We start from the raw sequence: 26,245 nt of genomic DNA on the forward strand, positions 1-26,245 counted from the left end.
GTGCTGACAGCGACGGCGGCTCGCGCGGGTCAGCTGCAGGTGCGGCCCGGGTCGCAGCTGGTCCGGGAGCTCCCGGCTCCTACGCCGGGGCGGAGAGGAGCCGGGTTTCGCTCCAGCGAGCTCCCGAGGCCCCGGGGCTGTCAGTTTGGAGGAAGGCAGAAGGGCCCAACCCTGTCCCCAGGCCTCCCTGGTCCCTTCAGGGGCTGCTAGCCTGGCGACTGCCCGGGGAGAGCTCAGGGCTTGCCCTTGGCGTTCGCAGCCCTTGGATGGCTCGGGCCCCACCTGGAAGCCCCACCTAGCTGGGATGAGACATTGAACACACGTCCTTTAAAAAGTTGCGCTGGCCGTCCCGCTGTGAAGAGCCGCGTCCTAAGCCGTGAGCGCTGGAGGCCGCCCCGGTGCCTGGGAGAAGACTGCACCCAGCAGAGTCCCTGACAGTGCCCACCACCCACCACCCACAAGGACCAGGGCTGTGCAGGGCCCTCCCGCGGTGCCAGAGGGATGGGCAAGGGGGACACGGGGTCTACGGCAGGACAGGCGAGGAGAGGAGCTGCAGAGGTGGAGAGAGTGAGCTGGCAGGACTGGGCTTGTTTTCAGATGCTTGGCTGCGCCAGAACCTATGAAGGAAAGAACTGCTGGCATCCGTATTCCACTCCCTTGCAGGAGCCGGCTGGAGAATGAATGAAATTCAACCCAGCGACAGGAACTGAGAGACCCTACCAGGGGTACCCTGTCCCCGGCGCCCCTCCTGGGGCACAGGCCCAGTCACACCCTCCTCTGCTCCTGTCTGGTACTGGGTACATAGGCTGAGAAGTCCTTCTTTTGGTCCCAGCTGGTTTCCGTCACTTATACCCAAAAAGACCCTCGTTGCCACAGGACCACACCATTGAGCTCTGTGTAGGGTGGACAGGCAGGGTCCCTGGCAAGTCCTCTGGCCCCTAAGCCCGGGGCTGGCTGTCCCTCAGACACTGTGGAGACCCTTCGCCCCACCCTCATGCCCTAAGGAGCCCACTCCTTGCAGCCCTCTCAGAGATGCCTCAGGGTCAAGCGTAGGTTTGGGGTCCTTCTAGACCATGACACCCCCACCACTGAGCTTCTCACCATTGGGTCTCCTGACCACTGCATTGTCCAGGTCACCGTCAGGGGTGCTTGCTTCTGCCTGCTTCTCCCTCTTCCGGAGAATTGTGCTTGCTCTCTCGCCTCCTCTCTCCACAGCAGAGTCAACCTCCTTATAGGGAGTGACTCTCTCTGGCTTCCTCCTTTCCTCCTCTTACCCCCACCCAATGTGACTCCCATTGCCTGTCCTCTTGCCCATGTCCTCATCAGCCCACTGTCCCCGCCTGGCAAAACTCAGCCACTCACAGTCCTGCACCACCATATAGTGCAGAGTGGCCGTGATGACCCCATGGTCCAACTGCAGATGGACGTTCTCCCATTGCCCAGCCTGCTGATGTCTGGTCAGTCTCCGGTCCCACCTGCTGTGTCTCAGAGATGACCGCACCGACCCTCCTTCACAGAGGAAACAAAGCCATCAGATGGAAGGCCTTGTGTTGCATTACCCCCAAGTCTGCCCCCACACCCCAACTCCCCCCGCCACCACCACTTGCTGTTCCCTATCAATGCCCCCTATTCTCAATCTTTTTCTCCCTACGGATCCTGGACATCAGGATTAAACTCAATCTCCCCACGTTTTCTTCTTTTTAATTTTTTAAATGTTTTATTTATTTTTGAGAGAGAGACAGAGTGCGGGCAGGGGAGGGGCATAGAGAGAGGGAGACACAGAATCTGCAGCAGGCTCCAGACCCTGAGCTGTCAGCACAGAACCCGAAGCAGGGCTCAACCTCATGAACCATGAGATCATGACCTGAGCCGAAGTCAGACACTCATCCGACCGAGCCACCCAGCTTGCACCCTAGCTTTTCTTGCCCCACACAGATTTCTTCATTAGAGAGTTCTTACAACATTCACCAGCACCACATGCCTCCTGTGGCCCAGTCTCTGCTCACCAGGGAAACCTCTGGTCTTCTTGCAAATTTTCACAGGTGAGCAGCTCCTGCAATGGAGGATTACTGAAAGAAGCCCTTCGGTTTCTCCTTGGAGGGCACGTGGACAGTTACAGACAATAAGTACCATGAGGTGTGCTATAGAGGGGTCTGTGGGATCGTGGAGGGGGCCTCTCATCCAGTCGGGAGGGACAGGGGCAAAATAAGCAGGTAGACTGAGACTTGAGGGCCAGAGGACACGCCATCCACCTGTGGGGTTTGGGGAGGTAGAACCCCAGGCCCAGGAATGCAGCGAGCCATGGCCTGTGAACTTCACTGAAGTCTCCCTCCACTTTCCCAGATTAAAAACCTTGTGGAGACAAAGAAGTTTGATTTAACTTTTCTTTATCGGAAGGGCGAGTGATGTGATCACCTTTGAGTTTTGGAAAGATGGCCCTGGAATCAGTGTGCCAGACAGATTGGGGGGAGGGGCTGGCAAGAGGAGAAGCCGCTGCAGAGCCGCCGCCCCGGGGGCCTCTGCCCACCCCTTCCCCGGCTGTTCCTCCAGAGCTGGCATGCGGCTTCTGTCCCCTCTCTTCACTCTCTGTGGACAGAGCTCACCATACCTCTCACCTCCCAGAGCCCTGCCATCTATGAGACCCCAGAACTGTGTTCCAGGTCTGCCCTCTCTTCAGCCCAGACCCATGAGGCCAGACGGCAGCCGGACACCTCTGCCAGGATGACCCCAGGGAGCCAACCCCTACCCTCTCTCTAGGGGCTCCTGCATCAGCAAACAGAACGGTTGACGCTCCTCACCTGCCCTCCAGTGACACTCCTTTCTCTCTGACCCGGCTGCTCTGCCCCACACACCCCTCCTGCTATGCAGCATTTTTCTAAGATAAATATGATGGCATCACTCTCCTCCCCCAGCTGGTAAAAATAAATAAACAAATAGAAACCAGAATAACTGCTGATGCCTCCCTACCTTCCTCAGGACGTGAACCAAGCTCTTTAATATGGCATGTGTTCAACACTTGTTCATTTATTCATCCAGCAAATGTTTATTGAGCTCCCATGGTGTGCACAGCAGGAGGAACAGAGAGTGACCAGGTCATCCGTGATGACTTTACAGAGGGAGCTGGACTGGGGCAGCCAAGACAGAAGAGGAAATGTGACGGACACAGAGATGCTCAGATGATCAAAGAAACATCTGGGGTGGGGATGATGGGGTGATTATCCCTTCTCAGATTGACAAAGACACCAAGACCTGCGAACGTCGAATCCATTATCGGTTGACAGCGGACTGGCACAGGCTTCGTGGAGAGGAAGTCGGCAACGTCTGTCAGCGCAAACACAGGTTCACCTGCAACCAGAATTTCCACTTCTAGGAAAGTATCCTTTACGGACACTTTTGTGAGCTCACAACAGAAGGGTTCTTACTCTTGGAAAGACTGGAAATGGCCTGATTGCTCATTAATAAAAATCAGTTAAGTAGTTACAGAGCACCTACGTATTGGAGTAGGGCCAACCGTAGGAAAGAACGGAGGTCTCGGGGTGCCTGGGTGGCTCAGTTGGTTAAGCGTCTGACTTCAGCTCAGGTCATGATCTCACAGTTTGTGAGTTCGAGCCCCACGTCAGGTTCTGTGCTGACAGCTCGGGACCTGGAGCCTGCTTCAGTTTCTGTGTCTCCCCCTGCTCATGCTTTCTCAAAAATAAATAAAACATTAAAAAAAAAAAAAAGAATGGAGGTCTCTCTGTTTACATATATTTTCACTCACATGTGCGTGCGTAATACACACACACTACCACCTGGCCCTAGCTAAATATACCAGCATACATAAGAGAAAGTCAGGAATGGGGTGCCCACCCAGAAGAATCCATAGTGGATGGCGATGCAAGGGTCCCACGTTGTACTTACTTAAACTTCTTACAAAAACCGTTCAGTACTTCGGTAGTGTGCAAAAAGAGGGTAGAGATTTTTCAGAACACAGCTGTGAGGGGATCTTGAGGAAGGGTCTCCAAATCACCTTTGTGAGGAACTGACTATCTAGCCTGAGTTCTCCAGCCCTGATTCTGGCCAGGCTCCCAGGCCACTCATCAGGGCAGACATCTGAGGAGCCGACACTCGGGACCAGGAGGTGGTGGGTGGCTAGCTGACTGCACCCCTAACGCCCACTCCTAGAAGACTGCCGGGCTCCAGGACAGTGTCCCCCACCAGAAGGCACCAGAGATGAGGCTGGTGGCCGCTGGGGTCCCTGGCCAGTCGCTGAGCACTTCCCAGTGGGATGGGGCCCCTGTCAGGCTAGGCAGGAGTGGGGAGCAGGACGGCCGGCCGGGCTCCCGCCCCGCTGGGGCATCCGGCTCCGCCTCCTCCTGGAAAGACTATTTAGATCTGGTGATGCGGAGGCCAGGTCTCCAGCAGAACCCACAGACGGCAAACTGGCTGAGGAGGCCCTCCACCTGCCAGGTGCTCTCTGCCCAGCCGACAGACAGCAACCCACCGGCCCGCTTCTCGCCTGAGACCCTCTCGCCGACAGACACAGGTACAAGCTTGGCTGTGTCCACGCCTGCACCCCTCATCACCGGGGCTTGCCAATGTGCCGGGCTTAGGGGTGGCTGGCGGTGAGGACTGCCCCCCCACAGCTACCTGGCTCACACTCCTTCCAGCCCCGCCCCCATGGCCCGGCCCCTGCCGGTCACATTCGGTTGCATCAGCCTGCTCTGCCTGCTGCTCCCAGGCACACTGTCCCGCGGCCTGGGCGGGAGCCAATGGCCTGCCCCACCTAGGTGAGTGGGGCTCACACCAGCCCAAACCTCGGGGCCTACGGGGAAGGAAACCAGAATCCCTGGGGAGGCCCCCCTCGATCTCCCCTGCCCTGGACCCCCCCACCCCGGACTCTTCCTGCAGTGGGGAAACCACCCCCTGCCACTAAGGCTTGCCCCCTAAGTGAGAAGCCAGCAAATGGGCCTTCAGCAAATCCTGAGCAGGGCAAGGGACCCCTCTTTCTTGGCCTCCCTCCCAGGGCACTCCCCTCCCCTATGAGTAGAGGAACCACTTCGAGGAGAGGTTGGCTAGGAGAGGGGAGGCTGGAGGGATCCCCAGGATTGCCCACCTTCCTCCACCCCCAGGGGAGGGCTGGGGGGGGGGGGTCACTCGGGTCGTGAGCACGGTGACCCACAGAGTCCAGGGGTGCCCTTTGCCCAGGTAAATGGACACGTGGCCTGGGCTACTGAGATGGCTGAGAGCCAGAACCCAAGCCCAGAGCTCACAAGGGCCGGTGGGCTTCCCCTGGCCTGCTGGATAATGACGTGGGGGCTGCGGACTTCCCCTGGCAGTGCTCCAGACTGTTGGGGAAACTGGGCTTCCCCTGCCAGTGACCCCAGGCCTGTGTGGAGGGGAAATTGGGTGCTTTTGGAGGGTCCCTAAAAGGTTTGGCCATCAGGTTTACTTCCCCCAACCCCCTTGCAGGGAGCCCCCAGCCTGGGCCCCTTCCGGTGGCCTGAAGCCGGGACACCCTGCCGTTCAGCCTGTGGTCTGGAAGCTACACCAGGCCCTCCAGCCACAGAGGAGCGCCAACCGAGCCCCCGCCATGGGTCACCCTCTCCGGGGTGGCCCCCACCGACACCTGGGCCCCCGCAGGTCCCGAGCCCAGCTCCTGAGGGTGGGCTGTGTGCTGGGCACCTGCCAGGTGCACAACCTCGGCCACCGCCTATGGCAGCTGGTTGGGTCAGCCGGCCCACGGGACTCAGCCCCCGTGGACCCCAGCAGCCCCCACAGCTATGGCTGAGATGGAGCAGGACAGACCTCTGTCTGTCCCGGCCAGGATGCCACCCCCCAACCCAGTCCTAGAGCTGCATCTGGGCCCCCCTGCCCCCACCCAGCCCCGCGGACTTCCTACAAACACCAATAGCCATAACAGTGTGCAGGCCCCCAAGGCAACTCTCGCCCCACCCCACACCCACCTGGTCCTGTAGTAAGCAACCTTGACCGGCTTTGAACAAGGAAGGCCGTGCACATGGGTCGACCCCAGCAGGTCTGCAGGCAGAGTCTGGATTCATGAAAGGGGCTTCAGAGGGGAGGGGCAGCCCAAGGATGTGGGGCAGGATACCCAGGGCCACGCTGGGCCAGCACAAGGTGGGCCAGTGTGGCCCCTTCCCCGGTGGTCTGGAGTCATCAGATTAGGCCCAGGCTTTGGGCACGCGCACTTGGCCTGTCCCAGGTGCCCAGCCTTTCCATTCCCTGTGCCCTGGAGACTGGGAGGGCAGCAGGAAGGAGGACCCCCTGTGGTCCCCATCCCCAGAGCCTGAGTGAGAGAGGACAGGCTATGTCAAAGTGGAGACCTCCCGCCCCCCCCCCCCGCCCCCCACACACCCCTGCCTCTGCCCTCCAGCTGGATAGCAGGGAGCCTGAGAAAAGGCCTAGAGATTCAGGAACCACACTGGGACTGAGCAGACGCCCCTTCCATCCCTCTGGGCGGGGTGGGGCTGGGTGGGGCAAGATCTCCAGCCCAGATAGGCCCAGTCAGAACCATTCCACCTCAGGTGGGGTGGGGTAGTCCAACAAAGGTGGGGGCGCCACAGGCTATACAATCTCCCCGGCCCCACCCTGCCCTGCTCTGGGATTTACTGGGGCAAACTAGTGGACAGCAGGAGGCTGGAGCAGGCTTGCCTAGAGTTGGGGAAGGTGGATTGTCCTTAAAGGCTTAGAACAAGGTCTTCAGCCAGTTCCCGGTGTATGTCCACCCCGGGTAGGGCCTTTACATGCTGTGATACCTGAGCCTTTGCTAGTCCCTCATTACTGACACCCCCATGCCATCAGGACGTGACCCAAGGTTCAGAAAGGAAGTTTCCATTACTTGGCATACACTCATAATGGCACTTACTCTGTCAACATTTGCTCTCGTCCCCTTCTCAGCCACCCTGTGAGGGGAGTGCTATCATTATCCCGTCTCTAGAAGCAGAAACTGCAGCCACAGAGGTCGGGGAAGTGCCTACTGTCACCACAGTGCCCTCCCACAGAACCCCTCAGATGCCCTGCCCCCCCATTCCCACCCCTTAGGGTGGGAGCGTTTCCAGGACACCATTAGGCCCTGTGGAGACAGTTCAGGCTGGTCCCTGCCCTGAATTGCATGTGGGAAGCAGATCAGGGCAGGTTGCCTGGAGGAAGCCTAGGTCTGAGGATTGCAAGGCTCCCAGGGGAGCCGAGGGTGGAGTCCACAGGAGGCATGAGTATGGCCGGGGAAGCCCCCCCACCCCTACTCCCAAAGCAGCTAAGAGAGGCTGGAACCAGCGTGAGTGGGGGTGGAAGAGGCCAGTGGGCCAGGCCTCAGAGCCATATGCCTGTGGTCCCTGAAGGGTGTCATCAGAGCAGGCAGGGGTCGCAGGGCCAGGAAGACTGGGGAGAGAAGAGAAGGGGTCTAGGAGGGTCAAATTGGGAGAGTTAGGAGCTCCACTTGGCCAAGACCGCCCCGCCCCCGGCCGCCCCAGGCTTCCCATACTGGGCCTGTGTGTTGTCTGGTCCTCTGCACAAGCTGTTCCTCTGCCAAGGACACCCCCACATTGCCCCTTCCTCACTGGTCAGAGCTGCCAGCCCCCCAGAAATCCATGCCCTTGTTGAGGACCTGCGGCAGTTTGGGGTTCATTTTCCTGGAAGCAGGATGGACTGTTGACGTCAAGGCATCCCTGTGCCGGGCCATGTGGTCACAGCATTGCACCTGGCATCCACCTGGCCCCTGAGCTCCAGGCCGTGTCTGGGCCACCTACATGATGCTCCCTGATGCCAAGCTCACCCGACTCCCGCCAGCCTTCTCCTCTGTCTCCCTCACGCAAATCCTGTCGGCTGGTCATTTGCTCCTTTTTCTAGTCCAAGCCGCCACCTGCTTTTGGGGTGATGGCTCCAGCCACCTCCCTGGACCCTCCCTCCATTCCTTCAGCAAATGCTTGCTGAGCATGTGAGAGAAGCATTAGTGAATACCCCCTCCCAACTGACACCATAGTGGAAGGAGACAGTGAAATGGACACTTTGCCATTTCAAATGGGGGGCCCCAGCACTCTCCCCGTCTATTCTCAGCACTGGCAGGAGGAGACCATCATCGTAAGAGCAGCACACCCCACCCAAACGTCTTGTCTCTGAAGCTGAGTGGGTGCTGAGACCCACACGCCCGAGGAGGGGGTGTAGACTGACACCTTCGTCCCCTGTCCTTTCTCTCTCTGCCCCCGGATGACCCGACCATACTCAGCATCCCCCCCACCCCCACCCCCCGTCTTTCTCAAGTGCACCGGCCTTTCCAGTATGAGACAATGATTGGTTTTGCGGTGTCTGCCTCCTACTTGGAGAACCTGTCAGCTCCCAGGCAGGCATATTGATCAGTTGGGTCCTGGCTATGTCTGCCTGACCTGGTCCATGCCTGATGAGTGCTAGCTGAATTCATCTCTACCCTGACTCCAGATGGAGCCCCTCACCTCAAAAGCCAGACAAAGATCACCACCACCCCCGTCTTGACCAAACTTTAGCCAGGCTGCTCCACTGGGCCTCACCCAGTATTAACAAGTGTCCCCTGCCCCTGAGATCTGATCACCTGGCCTGCCTTTAGCAAGGATCCCCCAACCTCTGTGGCTCCCCTTAGCAATCTTCTGTCCATTGACCCCCACTCTGCTTATTGGCAGTCAACCCCCTGCTGTCTTTGTTGGATTCTGTCTCCCCTATTGCAATAGTCACAAATAAAGTCTTTCACTCTCACTTAGCAAGCGTCAGGATAACTTTTCCTATAAACCCTGCCCTTCTCATAATCCCAGGTGCCTGAGGCTGATGGGTGGGGTCTGGGGTCTGCACCACCTGTTGGGAGGGGCCTACTGTGGGAAGGGAGGTGTTTAAGGCCCTTGGAGGAAGAGCAGGAGGCCGGTGTTGGAGCTGGAGCGGACGTCAGGCCTCCAAGTCCTAATCAGGTCAGTTGCCCAGAAAGGCTGAAATCAGGAAGAGGGGGCCGGGGCCGGGGCCGGGGCCTCTGGGAGCTGCTCCCGTGCTGACACATTAACTTCTGAGGCCAGGAGGAGGGTGGATGGTCACTCATTACCGAGGGCCAAGGCCAAGGGGCTGGGTGGTGTCCGGTCACTTATGTAACCTGTGGGCATATATAGGGGCACACGGCCCGTGGGACTCTGACCCACCTGCCAACTCTGCTCCCTCAAGATGAAGGTGGCTGTGGTGAGTACTCCAGACCCAGTGCACATGTGGCCCCACTGACTGATCACCCAGCGGCTGGTTGTCCCTCGTGGAGCCGCAGACCCCCGCCCTCTCCAAGCTGGTTCCCACCAGCCCGCTGGTCCCGGTCAAAGGGCTCCCTCCTTCCTGTCCTCCTCCTGTGGTCTAGCTGGGGCAAGGGGCAGCAGCCCCACCCCAGGCTCCCTGCAGACCCAGATCTTGAGAAGGAGATGCCGGGTGCCATGTGCTCCTACGCAGCATCCCGGGCACCCGGGCCTCACCCGGGGAAGCAGGAGTCCTGCTGACATCCACTTTGCAGATAAGGAAATCGGAGCGAGGTCGCCTCAGACTGTCATTGTGCTTGGGAGGGGCTGTGCCCTGCTGCCCACCTTTTAGGCTCTGGTGCCCCGTGGGGACGTCCTGACTTCCTCATGGAACTGGCATCAAGGCGAAATGGGTTTCATCCTCCACCCAACCAGGGCCCAGACCCTTCCCTGGTCTACCGGCCCGATGTGGACCCAGAGGCAGCCAAAGACAAGGGCAGCTTCCGAAACTACACCGTAAGGACCCCACCGCTTGCCACCCTCCTCCCGCCCTGCCCCGAGCCCAACCCCACCTCAGCCCCATCTTTTCCTGGGGAGCGCAGCATTGTCCCCTTTTGCACAGCTCAGGGGCTGCCTTTGGGCAGCTCCCATTCACACTTGTGGGGCCAAGCCTGGGAGACCAGAGCAGTGGGCCCCACGGGTGTGAAGGGCAGGGACGGGAGCCTCCCGGCTGACCTTCTGGCTTGCAGTCTGGCCCGCTGCTGGACCGTGTCTTTGCCACCTACAAGCTTATGCACACGCAGCAGACCGTGGACTTCGTCAGGAAGAAGGTACTTGGCAGCTCTCTGCTGCAAGTCCAAGGGTGGGGCTGTCCCCTCCCCCCCACCCCCCCACCCCCGCCCCCAGGCCGAATGGACGGAGAGGGATCGGGCCCTGATCCCGCCAATACCATGGCCGTGCTGACATCCCCTTCCTGGCCTAGCACACCCAGTTTGGGGGCTTCTCCTACAAGAAAATGACTGTGCTGGAGGCTGTGGCCATGCTGGACGGGCTGGTGGACGAGTCGGACCCAGACGTGGACTTCCCCAATTCCTTCCATGCCTTCCAGACTGCTGAGGGCATCCGGAAAGCCCACCCTGACAAGGGTGTGTCCCCTTCCCGTGGTGGGCTGCAGTGCAGGGCCAGATGGGGGTCTTCGCCCTTTCCTGACTTCACCCCTCAGTTCCAAGCCTTCTCCTCTGCCCACTAGCCCGCCCTGTCCCTCTCCCTCCCAGACTGGTTCCACCTCGTGGGGCTGCTGCATGACCTGGGGAAGGTCCTGGTTCTGGCAGGGGAGCCCCAGGTAAGGCCAGAGGTGGAGGGGTGCAGCAGCTTGGGGCTGGGGCAGCCTGGGTTCAGGGATCTGGGCCCTGGAAACCCCCCACGTGGGCAGGGCAGTCACACCCACTGTGCTTGCCTGTCCCCAGTGGGCGGTTGTTGGAGACACCTTCCCAGTTGGCTGCCGTCCCCAGGCCTCTGTGGTTTTCTGTGACTCCACCTTCCAGGACAACCCCGACCTCCAGGATCCTCGATACAGGTGCTCCTCCCTGGCGACTGGTCTTCCTCTTCCCCACAGTGCACCTCAGCCCCTCACCTTCTATCTTTCCCTGCAGCACAGAGTTCGGCATGTACCAGCCCCACTGTGGGCTAGAGAACGTCCTCATGTCCTGGGGCCATGATGGTGAGGCCAGTTAGAGCCGGGCAGTGGGGAAGATGGGGACCATGGTGGGGGCCATGGCTCTGGGTGCTTTGGGGTGACACCTTGTCTCCCACAGAGTACATGTACCAGATGATGAAGTTCAACAAATTCTCCCTCCCACCGGAGGTAGGTGGGGGGAGGGGCTAAACCGAGAACGCCCAGCCCAGCCCAGCCCAGTTCAGCCTGGCTCAGTTCGGCCAGCCTGGCCCTGCCCGGCTGGGTGTGACTCCCTTCTGCCCTCAGGCCTTCTACATGATCCGATTCCACTCCTTCTACCCTTGGCACACGGGTGGCGACTACCGGCAGCTGTGCAGTGAGCAGGACCTGGCCATGCTTCCCTGGGTGCAGGAGTTCAAGTACGGCCATTGCTGTGCAGGGCTGGGTGGAGGGGACTGGAGGGTGGGGGCGCGGGGGGATGTGGGGGGCTTCCTCACGAGGCGCTGCCCCTCCCCTGTTGCAGCAAGTTTGACCTCTACACCAAGTGTCCGGGTCTGCCGGGTGTGGACGAGCTGCGGCCCTACTACCAGGGGCTCATTGACAAGTACTGCCCTGGCGTGCTGAGCTGGTGACCGGCCTGCCCACCCTGCCCAGGCCTGGTCAGGTGCCCTGGGGTGACAGCCACGGTTGGGGGGACTCCACGTGCACATCTGCGGTCAACACTCCCTGTCCTGGTGGCCACTCTGCCCAGTGGCAATAAAGACCTTGAAGCAGCTTATGAGTCTGACCTTCACTGAGGCGGGGGTCTGTTGTGGCCACAGTAGCCTCTTGGACATGCGTGTCCGCTCCTGCCACCGCACGCATCTTGCTCCGCTTCCCAGCTCTGGCATCGGCACCTGGGGTTGCCCTGCCCCTGCTCACGTTCTCAAAACAAGTCCTGAAAAACAAGACAAAGCAGAACACTCGATAGCTAGGAGGGCAGACGGCATAAAACCTCATGGACCGTGTGCAGGGTAAGTGCGGTGAGCTCAAGCCACAGATAGCACCCCAGGGCCTTCCCGTGCCCCACGGTGCAGCCCTCGCCTGGGGTTGGCAAACCCCAAGTATGTGTCCCTCAGCACTGCAGTTTAGCACCGGATTCCCCTCTACCTTCTAGCAGCTTATTTCTTTACATTTCTTTCAGTGTTTGTTTATTTTTGAAAGAGAGACAGAGCGTGAGCAGGTGAGGGGTAGAGAGACAGACTCCAAAGCAGGCTCCAGGCTCTAAGCTGTCAGCACAGAGCCCAAGGCGGGGCTCGAACTCACGAACCGAGCCGTGAGACCACGACCTGAGCCGAAGTCGGACCCTCCACCGACTGAGCCCCCCAGGCGCCCCTCTAGCAACTTATTTCTTGGACAAAAGTGGATCAAGGAATTTCCTTCTGTTGAGATTTTGCTAATTGCATCCCCATGGTATTTATTAACATTTCTCCGGTATTTCCTACTACTTGCACATGGAGGCTTAATCAGATTAAGACTCGGCTTGTGGGGGCAAGGGTGCTTTAGAGGCAGTGGCATATTCTTTCCCAGGGGCCACAGGCTGTCTTTTGTGGTGTTGAAGCCACTCTGTTCAGGTCCACCTAGCAGCCCTAACCCATTAGAGGGCGGAGCTATGATGTCCTGGCCCCCGGCCTCCTCAGTCATCTGAGGGAACACTGCTTAAAGAGAAGCTTCCTCCCCTGCTTGCGATCTGTCTCTCTCTCTCAAAAATAAGTAAGTAAACATTTAAAAAATATTAAAAAAAAAAAAAAGAACATGTAGATTTCAGCATATTTGTGCTTTGGTTCCTTGATTTTATCACCCTCGCTGGTACTCAGACTCCCCTCGGCCAGGGCTGGGGTACAGCTTCCAGATGGCTCCCAGGTCCTTCTGACGTGGCCGCAACGGTCTCTGGTGGGTGTCCTGCTGTCTGGTGATAAGACACCCAGACTGTGGTAATTTCCTGTGTTTTTGTAACAAATTACCACAAATTTGTTGGCTTAAAGCAAAAATTTATACTCTCGAGTTCTGGAAGCCAGAAGCCTGAGATCACAGTGTTGGGCAGAGTTGTGCTCCCTCCACGGGCTCCAGGGAGGAACCATCCTTGCCTCTTCTGGCCTCGGGGGGCTGCCTGCACCCCCCGGCTTGTGACTCCACCTCTGCTCTGTCTTCTCACGCCTTCTCCATTTACCTGTACCTTCTGCCTCTCTCTTATGAGACCCAGTCATGGCACCAGGCCCATCCAGGTAACCCAAGATCATCCCTCATCTCAATATCCCTAACTTCATCACATGCACAAGATGCTTTTTCTTTTCTTAAGTTTATTTTGAGAGAGGGAGAGCATGCATGAGTGTACAAGTGGGGGGGGGGCAGAGAGAGGAAGAGAGAGAATCCGAAGCAGGCTCTGCACTGTCAGCACAAAGCCCAGTTTGGGGCTCGAACCCAAGAACCATGAGATCATGACCTGAGCCAAAGTTAAGAGCTGGACGTTCAACCGACTGAGTCCCCCAGGGGCTGCAAGATGCTTTTCCTTTTTTTTTTTTTTTTTTTTTTATGTTTATTTACTTTTGAGAAAGAGGGAGACAGAGACAGAGTCAGAGCGCGGGAGGGGCAGAGAGAGAGACACACACACACACAATCCAGGCTCCAGGCTCTGAGCTGTCTGCACAGAGCCTGAAGCGGAGCTTGAACTCAGAAACCCCAAGACCATGACCTGAGTCGACTTCTTCGGAGCTCAACTGACTGAGGCACCCAGGTGCCCCAAGATGCTTTTTCTAAATAAGGTCATGTTTACAAATTCCAGGGATTTGATGCGGACACCTTTGGGGGACTGTTTGTTCTCACTGTTTGTTCTCGAGCCCCTCCAGAGCCTTTCAGTTGTAATCCGAAACCAGCCGCCATTGGCAGAGGGCAGGAAGATGCCAAAGGGCCAGGCCGCTCGCTCCAGGTTGGTAGGTGGCAGGTTTAACAACCAAGGGAGCCTACACGTGAGGCTTGTCTGGGGCGGCCATAAGGCTCCTGGATCTTTGCATCTGCCCGCGGGAATCTCAGAGGTTTAGGGGCACCCGGCTGGCGCAGTCGGTAGGGTGTGTCACTCTTGATCTCAGGGTCATGAGGTGGAGGCCCACGCTGGGAGAGAGATTATTTTTTAAAAACTAAGGATAGAATCTTGAAAGTTTACACTCAGGACTTGAGCGGCTTCAGTCACATGGACCATCCAGTTGGTCTCCACCCCACATCGCTATCCTTGGAGCAGCTTCAGGGAGCGAGGGGGGGGGAGGCAGTGGGATGCACGCGGCAAAGACGGGGGAGGGGTGAGGAGCCCTCGATTGCCAGGGTCCAGTTCACGGGTGCAGGTGGTAATGTCCTCTCCACGACCTTCGCCAACAGCTTACCCCGGGGGCTGCCCCAGACCTGGAAGCTGCCAGGGAGCCCTGGCTTCTCTGAGGGGGAGACGGTATTTCATATCCACACGTTGGGGGCTAAAGACTCACTCTTGAACGTTCGCCTCCACTCCACCCCCTGGTGTGGCCACTGGAGGTGGGGTTACCCACCGCCTTCCCGGCCCTGCTTCTCCCCGTGGACCTCTCCCCGCTCCCACCTCAGGAGAGTGCGGGCTCAAATGTGTCGGACTTGCTTCCTTCTGGAAGACTGTTCTCTTGCGCCGTCCCCGGGCAGCCTCCCCAGTAGTGGGCAGCCTCTGCTGCTCCCTCCGGTGAACTCTGGCAGTGCAAGTGCAGGGTCCCTCCCCGGAGCTGCTCCATGGGGGGGGGAGCGGGGGGGGGGGGCGCGGTGCTCGGCAGGCTGAGTCTCTGGATCCATCCCTGGGGGGCCTTCCCCGTGCAGAGCAGAAGAGGCCATCTTTGCTCCTGTCCCCAGTCCCCAGACCCTGTCTCTGTCCCTTGCCATAGCACCAGGGTGGGTAGCGCAGTGCGGGCCAGGGCCCCATCTTTCTGTCCCCCTGGGGACTATCAGGCCTCACTGGGCTCCAGGCACTGAGGCAGCCAAGGAGCCTGCAGGCAGGAGGAGGGCTTGGCTCTCCCGCCTGCTGGCATCCCCACCCCGGCCCCTACCCCTGCAGCGTCCCTCTTCCTGCTCTAGCCGCCCTGGTCTGCCTCTCCCCGTTGCCCCAGGCTCAGCCTTCCAGGGCGCCTCTGATTCATCGGGTTTCTCTTTGAATGGGCCCGTGGGTTCCCTCCGAGAAGGTGGGTTGCAAGCAACAGAGCCTTAGAGGAATCTGGAAGTTGTCCTCAGGCCCATCTAAGGCAGAAAGTTGGAGCGCTGTGCGGGAACCGGAGGGGAGCCGGCAGTCCGCGGCCTGCTGGAGCAGGAAGCTCGTGGATGGCCAGGCCTGGGGGACAACGAGCAAGCACTGGAGCAAGGGGGCCGCTCCCAGGGCACAGACGGCCCAAGAAGGAAATAATGGCAAGTTTGAATCTTTCCATCTCAGGCTCCAGGCATGGCCTGAATGCAGAAACGATCTGCACTGAGACAGTGGTTCTTCTGGTGCCCCTAAGGCCCTTTCAGGGGCCCATGAGGTCACCTGCCTTTTGCACCGAGCTGACGTCCAGGTGACGCGGTGGGCCAGGGGTTTGCCCACTCTGCCACACACCAGCTGAGACTGCGTCCTGACCCGGCCCTGACCGTCCAACACCGCACACCCCAAGTCACAACAAGGTCAGTTTTCCTAAGAACGAAGTCGTAAACGTCATTAATATTCTTAAATCTCTATCTTTGAGTGTGGGTCTTTTTAACCTTTTATGTGGCAAAACGGGACGTCCGTTTTTGGACACATGAGGCGCTTCTGCTGAAGCTATAGAAGCCTTTTCCCTGGAACAACACCTACTGGACAGACTGTAGGTATTTGGTCTCGGGCATTGGGCAGGGCATTTTCTTGTTTCTTTTCTTTTTATAAAGACTTTTTAAAGTTTATTTACATTTAGAGAGAGAGAGAGAGAGAGAGAGAGAGAATGGGAGGGGCAGAGAGAGAATCCCAAGCAGGCTCCAAGCCATTAGTACAGAGCCCGACGCGGGGCTCGATCTCATGAACCGTGACATCATGAACTGAATTGGCAGGCATTTTCTTAAAAATGAACAAAATGAGCCCGTCGCTTCGAGAAAAACAATGGTAGCATTTGTTGCCAATAATAAAATTTAGCTTTCAAGCAAAAACAGGATTTGGGAAAACCTGTGCCCGCAGCTGCGAGATGACAGCTTCCTTAGACTCAGTTTTAGGATGAGATTGGTGGTGATATTAATGAACGGGATTTTTTCAGGTCGTACGATGTCATGCGTCAGCATTCGGAAGACCGGTGTAACTCAATGAACTGATATTGTCTAAATGACCAACATATGATGCTCCTTGCATTGTGTAGGATGCACCAGTGGGTTCTCATGGGACAGAGGACAAAAAGTTCATTGGGATGGTTTCATATTCCAATTGCAATGAACCACCGAGAAGTGACTATGTGTAGTTTTGATATGGTATTAAAGAAGAACACCCACGGTGATCTGAAAAAGTTTCTAAAATATTCTTCCCTTTTCCAGCTACATATCTGTGTGAGGCCATGTTTTCCTCATATACTTCAACCAAAAACATACTGCAATAGTTTGGCCAAAAAAGCAGATATGAGAAGCCTGACATTAAAGAGATTTTGCAAAAACGTAAAGTATGCTACTCTTGGGGCTCCTGGCTGGCTCAGTTGCTAGAGCATGTGACTCTTGATTTCAGGGTCATAAGTCTGAGCCTCATGTTGGCTGTACTTTACTTTTAAAAACAAACTAACAACAAAAAAAATCTATGGCACTCATCGTAATTTTTTTGAACACGGTTATTTTTCATTAAAAATTTGTCTTCGTGGTAATGTGTAGTGAGCTTATTTATATAGTTAAATAACATTAGTAAGTAAATATTTAAAGAATTTCTCAGTTCAATTTCAACGTGGTAGATATTGATAGATATAATACCTCCGAAACAAAAGCTCTTTGGAGTCCTCAATTTTTAATGTTTATTTATTTTTTTGAGAGAGAGAGAGAGAGAGACAGAGCATGAGCAGGGGAGGACCAGAGAGGGAGACACAGAATCCAAAGCAGGCTCCAGGCTCTGAGCTGCCAGCACAGAGCCCCACGTGGGGCTCGAACTCGACACCGAACTGAACCATGAGATCATGACCTGAGCCGAAGTCAATGGACGCTTAAGCTTAACTGAGCCACCCAGGCACCCCAGGGTGTCCTCGAGCTTTAAGAATATGAAGGAGTCTTGGGGCACCTGGGTGGCTCAGTCGGTTAAGCGTCCGACTTCGGTTCAGGTCACGATCTCGCGGTCCGTGGGTTCGAGCCCCGCGTCGGGCTCTGGGCTGACAGCTCAGAGCCTGGAGCCTGCTTCGGATTCTGTGTCTCCCTCTCTCTCTGCCCCTTGCCTGCTCACGCTCTGTCTCTCTCTCAAAAACCAACATTAAAAAAATTAAAAAAAAAAAAAAAAAAAAAGAACGTAAAGGAGTCCTGAGACCGAACAACCGCTCTGTGGGCTCCGTGAGGGCTGAAGTGGGGGCCGTTTCTGAGCACAGCCATATGGAGCTCTCTCACCAACCCCCGGGGCCAGCAGCACGCCCCCGCCCCAGGGGTGCCGTCAATCTCCGCGGCAGATGCTGTCTGTGATGCCGGGCGGTATCGCCAACACCCTTTTGTACCGATTCAGACTTGCCGTCCTCGTCCCCTGTGCTTCCTCCAGCATCGCCGTCCATTAACTCGTGAGTGCCCATCACCGACGTATCCCGCACAACTCTGCCTCTGGCCAAACGTGTTCTTCCGAGTGAAAGGCGGAAAACAGAGGCTGGTATCAGTGGGCCCCGCATATGCCCCATGACCCCCAAATCAATGATCTGATGGAATAATGGAGCAGGCAGTCGAAGCCCCGGCCACGGTGCCAGCTTGCAGACAATGCCCTCGGGAGTCAGGCTGCAGAGAACGCCCTGTGCGGCGAGCCTGGAGTGCAGTGTCTGGGAGCCATCCAGTGAGCATCTCGCACTCCCGCACCCTGGGTCCCCCGGTGAAAGTGTTGCGGTCCATTTCAGTGACTCTGGGAACGCTGCATCGTGAAAGGTGGTTCTCAAGGAAGCAATGCTTTTCCCCAGACGTGGCAGCGCTTCCCTGGGACTGGACATGGCTAAACACACAGCTGTGCGGAGTGCCTCTGCTGTGGGTTGGGCAGGCAGCGTGTGACTGGTGCTGGCCTCCACAGGGAAAGGGCTGCCGGTGCGGGACTGAGAGGCCTCGGGATGCTCCAGGCGACCCCCGGATGCTGAGAACTGCCAAGTCTCTGGCCGGCATCGGTGGAAGACTGCAGCACCCTGTGTAGATAGGCCCAAGCAACTCCGATGCAGAGTTGCTGAAATAAACACAACCCGGGGGCCCCTGGGTGGCTCAGCTGGTTGAGCGTCTGACTCTCGGGCTCAGGTCATGATGTCACCTTTCCTGAGATGGAGTTCCAAGTCGGACTCTGTGCTGATAGTACAGAGCCCGATTGGGATTCTCTCTCTCTCCCTCTCTCTCTCTGCCTTTCCCTCTCTCTTCTTCAAAATGTGTAACTAAGCATTTAAACATAACCTGTGTTTTTTCTTTGCTGTCCTTCAAACACTGACCAATTTTTTTTTTTTTAACATTTACTTCTTTTTGAGAGAGTGCAAGTGGCGGAGGGGTAGAGCGAGAAGGACAGAATATCCAAAGTGGGCTCTTCGGTGACAGGCTGACAGCAGTGAGCCCGAGGTGGGGCTTGAACTCACAAACCTCAAGATCATGACCTGAGCTGACGTCGGACGCTCAACCGACTGAGCCAGTCAGGTGCCCCCCAATTTTTGTTTTCTTCCCCGGTGGCTAACTTCACAGTCTAGCATGTGAAATGCAGAATTTGGAGACAGAATTGTGCTGAGCTCAAGGGAAGGTAGGTGTCATGCTGGAACCTGCAGGTGATGTGGGTGCAGGCATGGACCAGGTTTTGGGTGCCTCTGTGCCTTGGTGTGACCTAGGGTTTTTGTGCAGGGTGTGGAATGGCCGCCTTGTATTAGTGAGACCATCGCTTGTAGGGGGAGGGGAATGTACATTAGGAAGATGGATTCATCAGGGTCCTGGGCACCCCAGGGGGTTACATGTTGCGTCAGATTTCCTGTGGGTGGGGAATCTGCATTCTCATGAGTCTGGGTGGGAGGAGCCTCTCTGCCCCTTGTCGCCTTTCTTTCTGGAAGCCAGAAAAGGGAGAAACGTGGCATTACCCCGGAGCTATATGGGGCCGTATTCTAACCTGGCCATGCTCGACTCCTAATTTGGAGCTGGGAATAGGCTCTCAAACCCAACTGTGTCCAGGGACAGTGTGTCTTCACTAGGCCAGGCCAGGCCAGGCCAAGATTTTGGCCATGGTCAGTCTTAGTTTGTGGTGTGGGGACATTCAAGAGAAGTGTTGGTTCACTGCATTTGTACGTTCATTCATGCTTCTTTTGAAGCTTGGAAAGATTGTGTTGGTCAGACAACTGAAGGGTTAACAAATAAATTAAAATTAAATTTGTAGAGCAGTTAAAGTATTTCAGGCATTTAGGATTTACAAATCAAGGGTGCGTGGGTGGCTCAGTTGGTTAAGCGTCCGACTTCGGCTCAGGTCGTGATGTCCCAGTGCGTGAATTTGAGCCCCGTGTCGGGATCTGTGCTGACAGTTCAGAGCCTGGAGCTTGCTTCGGAATCTGTGTCTCCCTCTCTCTCTGCCCCTCTACTACTCTCTCTTTCTCTCCAAAAAATAAACATTAAAACAATTTTTTAAAGTGGCGCCTGGGTGGCTCAGTCAGTTGAGTGTCCGGCTTTGGCTCGGGTCATGATCTCATGGCTTGTGGGTTGTCGGGCTCTGTGTGGACAGCCCAGAGCCTGGAGCCTGCCTCAGATTCTGTGTCTCCCTCTCTCTCTGCCCCTCCACTGCTCACACTCTGTCTCTCTCTCTCTCAAAAATAAATAAACATTAAAAATTTTTTTTGAGAAAAAATTTACAAATTTAACCTTCCCAGAATTATTGCTAAAACCTACCAGATCTAAAAAAAAAAAAAAAAAAAAAAAGAAAAAAGAAAAAAAAGAAAGAAAGAGAAAAAGAAAAAAAAAAACCAACAAAACCAAAACCCTGCTAGATTTAAATAGAGGACAGAAAATTAAAATACATGGATGGGGAGACTTAATTTTGTTAAGATGAGAATATTACCAAAGCAGGCTACAGAGCCAGTGCGATCCCACTGCACTGCATAGAAAAATCCATCCTAAAATTATTATTATTTTTAAAACTTTTTATTTATTTTTGAGAGAGAGAGAGAGAGAGTGTGTGAGCAGGGGAGGGGCAGAGAGAGGGAGATGGAGCATCCCAAGTGGACTCAGTGCTGATAGCAACGTGCCCAATGCAGGGCTCGAACTCATGAATGGTGAGGTCATGATCAGAGCTGAAGTCTGATGCTCAACCAGCTAAGCCACCCAGGTGCTCCCATCCTAAAATTAACATGGAGTCTCAAGGGATCCCAAATAGTCAAAAGAGTTTGAGAGAGAAGAATGCTGGAGGACTTGCACTTCCCAATTTCAAAAGTTACTACAAAGCTACAGTAGACAAAACACGGTAGAACCATCATAAAGACAGATATACAGACCAAAGCAATAGATCAGAGATTCCAGAAATAAAGTCCTTGCATATATGGTCAGTTGGTTTTTGACAAGAGTGCTGAGACCATTCAATGGGGGAAAGGGAAGCAGTCTTTTCAAAAATGGTGTTGAGAAAACTGGATATCCACATGCAGAAGATGAAATTAGACCCCTACCTCACACTACATGCAAAATTAACTCAACACGGATCAAAGACCTAAATGTAAGAGCTAAAATTATGAAACTCTTAGAAGAAACATAGGGGGAAATCTTCCTTGAATCTGACAATGATTTCTGGGATGTGACGCCAAAGTACAAGGAAAGAAGAAAAAACAGATACATTTGACTTCATAAAAATTAAAAACTTTTGTGCATTGAAGAACACTACAGAGTGAACAGTTAGTCTGCAGAATGGGAAAATATTTGCAAATCATATATCTGATGAAAGGTTAATATGCAGAATATACAAAAACCTACAACTCAATAACAAAAAGCAAATAACTGATGAAAAACAGGCAAAGAATAAATAAAAAATAAAGATACAAAAATAGGGGGGCCTGGATGCCTCAGTCGGTTGAGTATCAGACTCTTGGTTTCAGCTCAAGTCAGGATCCCAGGACTGTGGGATCGAGCCCTGTGTCAGGCTCTGTGCTGACAGCGCAGAGCCTGCTTGAGATTCTCTCCCTCTCCCTCTGCCCCTCTCCCCTGCTCGTGTGAGCGTACTCTCTCTCTCTCTCTCTCTCTAAACAAAACAAAACAGGCCAAGGACCTGCATAGACATTTCTTCAAAAATATGCACATAGTCAATGAGCACATGAAGTTGCTCAACATCGTTAGTCGTTAGGCAAACGCAAAACCCAAACTGCACGCAATACCATTTCAGACCCAATAGAATGAGTGTCACCATAAAAAAAAAAAAAAAAAGGGAAATAACAAATGTTAGCGAGTATATGGATAAATTTGAAATTTGAACTGCGGTATATTCCTGGAGGGAATGTAAAATGGGGCACCTGCTATAACAAACAGTTTGGTGTTTCCTGAAAATTTAGCCATAGAATCGCCAGATCCTGCAATTCTACTCCTAGGCGTGTGCCCAAAATAATGGAAAGCAGGGACTCACACGTATACTTGCCTGTCAATGTTCATTTCTATTATGCTCAATAGCCAAAAGGTGGGAACAACCCAAATATGCATCGATGGGTAAATAAATAATCGAAATGTGGTGTAAAAACACAACAGAATAGTATCCAGCCATAACAAAGGAGTGAAGCTCTCACACACGCTACTACGTGGATGAATCTTGGAAACATGCTGAGTGAAAGAGGCCAGACTTCTGGATTCTAGACTTCTAGACTGTGTGATTCTACTCACATGGAATGTCCAGAACAGGTAACACCATAGAGACAGCAGATGTGTGGTTGCAGAGGGCATGGTAAGGAGGGGTTGCAAGATGCCAGGTAAGGGGAACGGGGGTTCCTGAGAGGAGGAAGTTTTAACATCGACTGAAGTGACGGATGCACCACTCTGTGAGCCCACCGCATTTTAAGGGTGTGAATTGTATGGCACGTGAACTATACCTTAAGGAAATTTTTACAGGAAACAGAACAAAAACCGAAAAGAGATTCGCAAACTGAGTTTAAAAGCCTGAAGGAAGGGGAGCCTGGATGGCTCAGTCGGTTAAACGTCCGACTCTTGATTTTGGTTCAGGTCATGTTCCCAGGATCACAGCGTTGTGAGATAGAGGCCTGCACGGGACTGTGCGCTGAGCGCGGAACCTGCTAGGGATTCTCTTTCTCCCTCTGCACCCCCCCCCCCACTCCCTCTCATGTGTGTGTGCAGGTGCGCTCTCTCTCTCAAAAAAAAAGTCTAAAGAAAAGCAACAGATTTTTAAAATTTATTATTTTTTTTAACACTTATTTATCTTCGGAGAGACAGAGTGCGGGCAGGGGAGAGGCAGAGATAGGGAGACAGAATCTGAAGCAGCCTCCTTGCTCTGAGCTGTCGGCACAGAGCCTGACGTGGGTTTTGAACTCATGAACCATGAGCCGAAGTCAGATGCTTAACAGATTGAGCCACCCAGGTGCCCCCAGGTTTTAAAATTTTAAATACTTTACTGTCTTCAGGCAAAAGTCAATTTATAGATCATTTAATCTGCGTGTAAGAGCACCTTTGAAGGCACCCGAAAACACAGGTCACAGGTCCATGTAAACCACGCGTGGCTGTGGGCACAGGCTGAGCATGGGTCGTGTTCAAATCAAAGAGGGGTTCAGTGACATGGGGGAGGGAGCTGAGCACACTGGGGGCTGACTAGGTATCCATGGGACCAGAGCATGAGAGTTGGGGGCTGAGGACAGAGTCCAGGCCGGCTGGGCTACAAGTTCTCAGGGAGGGCGGGGACCTCCTGACTGACCACAGAACCCCAAACAGAAACCTGAGTGTTGCCCTCAATACCTGCTTCCACATTCGTCTTCCTGGGTGGTCAGATGCATTCTCCCTCCTCTGCCCTTGACCCAGGGCCTCCTCCTTCCTCTCCCCACCCACACCCTGTGCCACTCTGCCCGAGGCGTGATGGGTTTTCATTCTACTGAATGCTACTCAACACCTCCCTGACCTGGTGCCTGTGGTGCCCGCCCTGCCCCTCCCACCTGTCCTTCCTTCACCCCTGCCCAAGGGAGGTCCAGGGCTCTGACCCTTCAGCCGTTCCTTGAGATGAGGAAGCAGGACAAGCAAAGAAAGCAGGGCCCAGGTTCTGGTGAGTTCTCGGGCCCTTGGATGCTTCCAGGCCCTACATTGTGCCACTGGCCTCGCAGACTTGATGTGTGGAGCGGATAGGTCGGCCAGGCCATGCCCCAGCGTGTGCTTATGTCTGCTTCAGAGGGGAACGTTGAGGGCGGGAGAATGAAGGCATCCACAAAGCCAGGCCAGCTATCAGCTGGACAGCACGAGCTGTGTCCACTACCAGGGGTAGGGGAAGGTCCGCTGTCCTCAGGACTCCAAAGTGGGAAGAAAACATCCGAGGCGTGGTCAAGCACAGAGACACCTTTATTGGTTCCTGGACCCAAATGGCAGGAGTCTCAGGACTGTCTTCCCTCTCCCTCGATGCCCCAGCAAGTCAGCCTCAGACCCTCTGGTGCAGGAACTGTGGCTGGGGCATCAGGCTTGGATCCCTACAGAGGGAAAGGGCTTCCCCAGCCCTGGTACAATGTCCCGGCAAAGACCTTGAGCTGGGTCACATGCCTGCCTCGTGGGTCAAGGCCAGGAGATGGCCTGGGGAGGGCACGGTTGGTGTGTGTCTGGGGAGTGGGCCCTCCGCGCAGCAGGGAAGCCAGAGCCCCCCCGGAGGATGGCACCCCATCCTGCATCTGTCGTGGCAGTTGGCTAAGGCACGCTGGCTGGATCATGTCCTGCGGCAGAAGGCCAGAGACGTGTTGGGGACCCTGACCCTCTCCGGACGTGTGGCTGACAGACGCAGCTATTTTTTCCTCCCTGGAGACTGGGAACTGCTCGTACAGTTGTCAGGGGCTGGGGCAGCTCGTTTGGTGGCAGCTCCAGAGTCCTTCTTCGGGGCTGGCCTGTGCTTCTCCTCCTTCCCCGGAGGGGAAGACCGGGGGGAATGAGGCCTTGAATGCAGGGCCTGCACGACCCTGATGGCCCCCGCTGCGGCGAGGAGCCCCCAGAGCAGGGTGGAAGGCTCCAGGGGAGACAGCTGTCTCCGGACCCAGCGGAGGGCCTGGGCCAGGGTGTTGCTGGAGCTGCGGGCTCGGGGTGGGCTCTTGTCCTGTGGGTGTAGGATTGAGGAAGGTCCGTGGGGACCACTCCTGTGGGGGAGGGTCACCCCTGCCACTTCCCCCTCCCTAACGCCTTCCCACCTGAAGGCCAAACTGTCTGAGCAGCACGTCCAGCGTTGGGTCCCCCAAGGACACTGGTGGGAAGAATTCCTCTACCCACTGGCGTCGCCACCACTGGCTGCAACAGGGCGGGACGTTCAGGGGCTGCCTGAGCTCAGGCCCCAGCTTCCCACTGGGCACCCTGGCCTTACCTCTGCTCCCCGGGAGGTGAGAACCAGTACTTGTAGCGCTGGGCCCGCAAGTAGGTGGGTGGCCGCTTGTGGAAGGGGTACTTGGTCACGTCGTTCTGGATGAGGCGGATCACTGCCAGGGAGTGGGCTCAGCACAGCCAATGTTCTCTCGGCCCCACCCTCCCCTTCACACACACCCTGCCCCCACCAGACCCTACCCTTCCCGTGAGCCACCCCCAACTCCCCACGGGGTCTCACCAGGCTCCTTGCCCTGCAGCAGGCGCAGGACCAGGCCCGTGAACCAGGGGCTGTGAGAGTGTGGGCCCAAGGCTGCGAACCACATCTGCCAGTCGAGGCGGGGCTGGTGGGGCGCCACGATGGGGGGTGGCCGGCTCACGTTCCCGGGCTTGTACATGAACTCGATCTCCTGCCCGGCAGAGCAGGTTAACACAACTCGCTGGACTGGCCGGACCCTCCGCCTGCCCTCTGCAGGTCCCTCCCTGCCTCGTGGGGCCCGCGGGAGCATTTACCACCCAGCGGTGCCCGTCATAGCTGCCCTCCAGCACCACTTCGGGCCGCCCGCCCAGACCGGTCATCCGGCGGAAGAGGCCGTAGGAGTTAGCCAGCTGTAGGTGCTCTACGGTGCCAAACAGGCGGTGGGCCCCAGTCCAGAGTCGCCCGTGGGTTGAGGGTTCCATGTAGGAGTATGGCACCTAGAGGCAGGTGGGCGGGGCTCAGTGCTGCCCCTCCGGACCCCACCCTCCTCCCCAAGTGCTACCCACCAGGCTGATCACAAACAAGGCCACCGTGGCAGTGCCGAAGATGAGCAGCTGGACTGCAGTGCAGAGCCTCCTCGGCCACCCTCGCACCTGGGTCCACCTGGGGGGCGGGGGACCCGAGTGCTGTCAGGCCTGCCCGGCGCAGCTCTGCCCCACCCCCTCGGGCCACGTACCTCCAGAGGGCAGTCAGCAGTTCCCAGGTGAGGGAGGCCACCCCCAGCCACATGGTGGGCAGGGTCACCATTTTCAGCCACTGGGAAAACTGGTGGAAGGTAAAAGCTGCAGAGAGAAAGGGGTGTGAGGAGGGACGGTCCAGCTCTGCCCTCTGGTCCCCCCAGCTGGCACTCACTGGTTCTGGAGTGGACAGCATGCTGCTCCCAGTCAACTTCCAGGCCGAAGTAGTGCACGGTACCATAGGCTAGCAGCCCGTAGACGGCGAATTCCAAGAGCAGGGACAGCACAGCCAGCAGCGTCCTGGGCCAGGCTGTTGAGCAAGACAGTCATAGTCTTGGGCCGGGGCGGAACGAGAGCAGGGGTCACCCGGGGGGTGGTGGAGGGCAAGAAACTTGCTGGTGGGTGGTTGGGCTGAGAGTGTCTGACCGTCTGGGACAAGCTGACACTCACAACTGGCTGTCTTTTTGCAGTGGCTGTTGCCAGGTGTAGCAGTCAGGTGCCCATCATCCAGAAGAGCGGTGGTGAGCACCAGCGTGAGCAGGTTGAAGAAGTTATAGTTGCCGGTGATGATAATGAGGACTTGCAACAAAACCTGGGGGGGGGTTTGCACTGAGAGTTCCTGAGGCCCACCCCCTTCCTGGCCCTTCAGAGCCTGCTTCAAGCCCCGCCGCACCCTGTGCCTAGGTCTCTCCTGCAG

The 26,245-nt window shown here is 56.0% G+C and overlaps 3 protein-coding genes across 3 annotated transcripts in view; 2 read left to right on the forward strand and 1 right to left on the reverse strand.

Moving 5' to 3' along the window:
* The first annotated feature begins 4,557 nt into the window (after window positions 1-4,557).
* Window positions 4,558-5,882, forward strand: ADM2 (adrenomedullin 2). Its single transcript, XM_049627635.1, has 2 exons — window positions 4,558-4,769; window positions 5,452-5,882. The coding sequence occupies exons 1-2, from the start codon at window positions 4,660-4,662 to the stop codon at window positions 5,768-5,770; spliced, it is 429 nt and encodes a 142-aa protein (XP_049483592.1). The 5' UTR covers window positions 4,558-4,659; the 3' UTR covers window positions 5,771-5,882.
* A 3,539-nt stretch (window positions 5,883-9,421) lies between these two features.
* MIOX (myo-inositol oxygenase) lies at window positions 9,422-11,771 on the forward strand. The gene is made up of 9 exons (XM_049627636.1): window positions 9,422-9,743; window positions 9,977-10,057; window positions 10,210-10,372; window positions 10,502-10,569; window positions 10,694-10,803; window positions 10,880-10,947; window positions 11,042-11,091; window positions 11,209-11,321; window positions 11,426-11,771. The coding sequence occupies exons 1-9, from the start codon at window positions 9,615-9,617 to the stop codon at window positions 11,532-11,534; spliced, it is 891 nt and encodes a 296-aa protein (XP_049483593.1). The 5' UTR covers window positions 9,422-9,614; the 3' UTR covers window positions 11,535-11,771.
* An 11,830-nt stretch (window positions 11,772-23,601) lies between these two features.
* Window positions 23,602-26,245, reverse strand: part of LMF2 (lipase maturation factor 2) — a 3,239-nt gene continuing 595 nt past the window's right edge. The window contains exons 2-10 of the mRNA XM_049626740.1: window positions 25,999-26,239; window positions 25,724-25,858; window positions 25,548-25,653; window positions 25,378-25,474; window positions 25,126-25,308; window positions 24,854-25,022; window positions 24,617-24,728; window positions 24,447-24,543; window positions 23,602-24,355 (exon numbers count right to left, since the gene is read on the reverse strand). Coding sequence (XP_049482697.1) covers window positions 24,050-24,355; window positions 24,447-24,543; window positions 24,617-24,728; window positions 24,854-25,022; window positions 25,126-25,308; window positions 25,378-25,474; window positions 25,548-25,653; window positions 25,724-25,858; window positions 25,999-26,239 — 1,446 coding nt within the window. The 3' untranslated portion in view covers window positions 23,602-24,049. The remainder of the gene's footprint in view (window positions 24,356-24,446; window positions 24,544-24,616; window positions 24,729-24,853; window positions 25,023-25,125; window positions 25,309-25,377; window positions 25,475-25,547; window positions 25,654-25,723; window positions 25,859-25,998; window positions 26,240-26,245) is intronic.

This window comes from Panthera uncia, chromosome B4, assembly GCF_023721935.1.
Source record: "Panthera uncia isolate 11264 chromosome B4, Puncia_PCG_1.0, whole genome shotgun sequence".
NCBI lineage: Eukaryota > Metazoa > Chordata > Mammalia > Carnivora > Felidae > Panthera > Panthera uncia.

Bases quoted from the DNA above. Each gene is read 5' to 3' on its own strand.
- MIOX (XM_049627636.1), top strand. From the start codon at position 9,615: ATGGAACTGGCATCAAGGCGAAATGGGTTTCATCCTCCACCCAACCAG. The intron at 9,744-9,976 runs GTAAGGACCCCA...TCTGGCTTGCAG, and splicing joins GCAGCTTCCGAAACTACACC to TCTGGCCCGCTGCTGGACCG. The intron at 10,373-10,501 runs GTGTGTCCCCTT...TCTCCCTCCCAG, and splicing joins GAAAGCCCACCCTGACAAGG to ACTGGTTCCACCTCGTGGGG.
- ADM2 (XM_049627635.1), top strand. From the start codon at position 4,660: ATGGCCCGGCCCCTGCCGGTCACATTCGGTTGCATCAGCCTGCTCTGC. The intron at 4,770-5,451 runs GTGAGTGGGGCT...ACCCCCTTGCAG, and splicing joins CAATGGCCTGCCCCACCTAG to GGAGCCCCCAGCCTGGGCCC.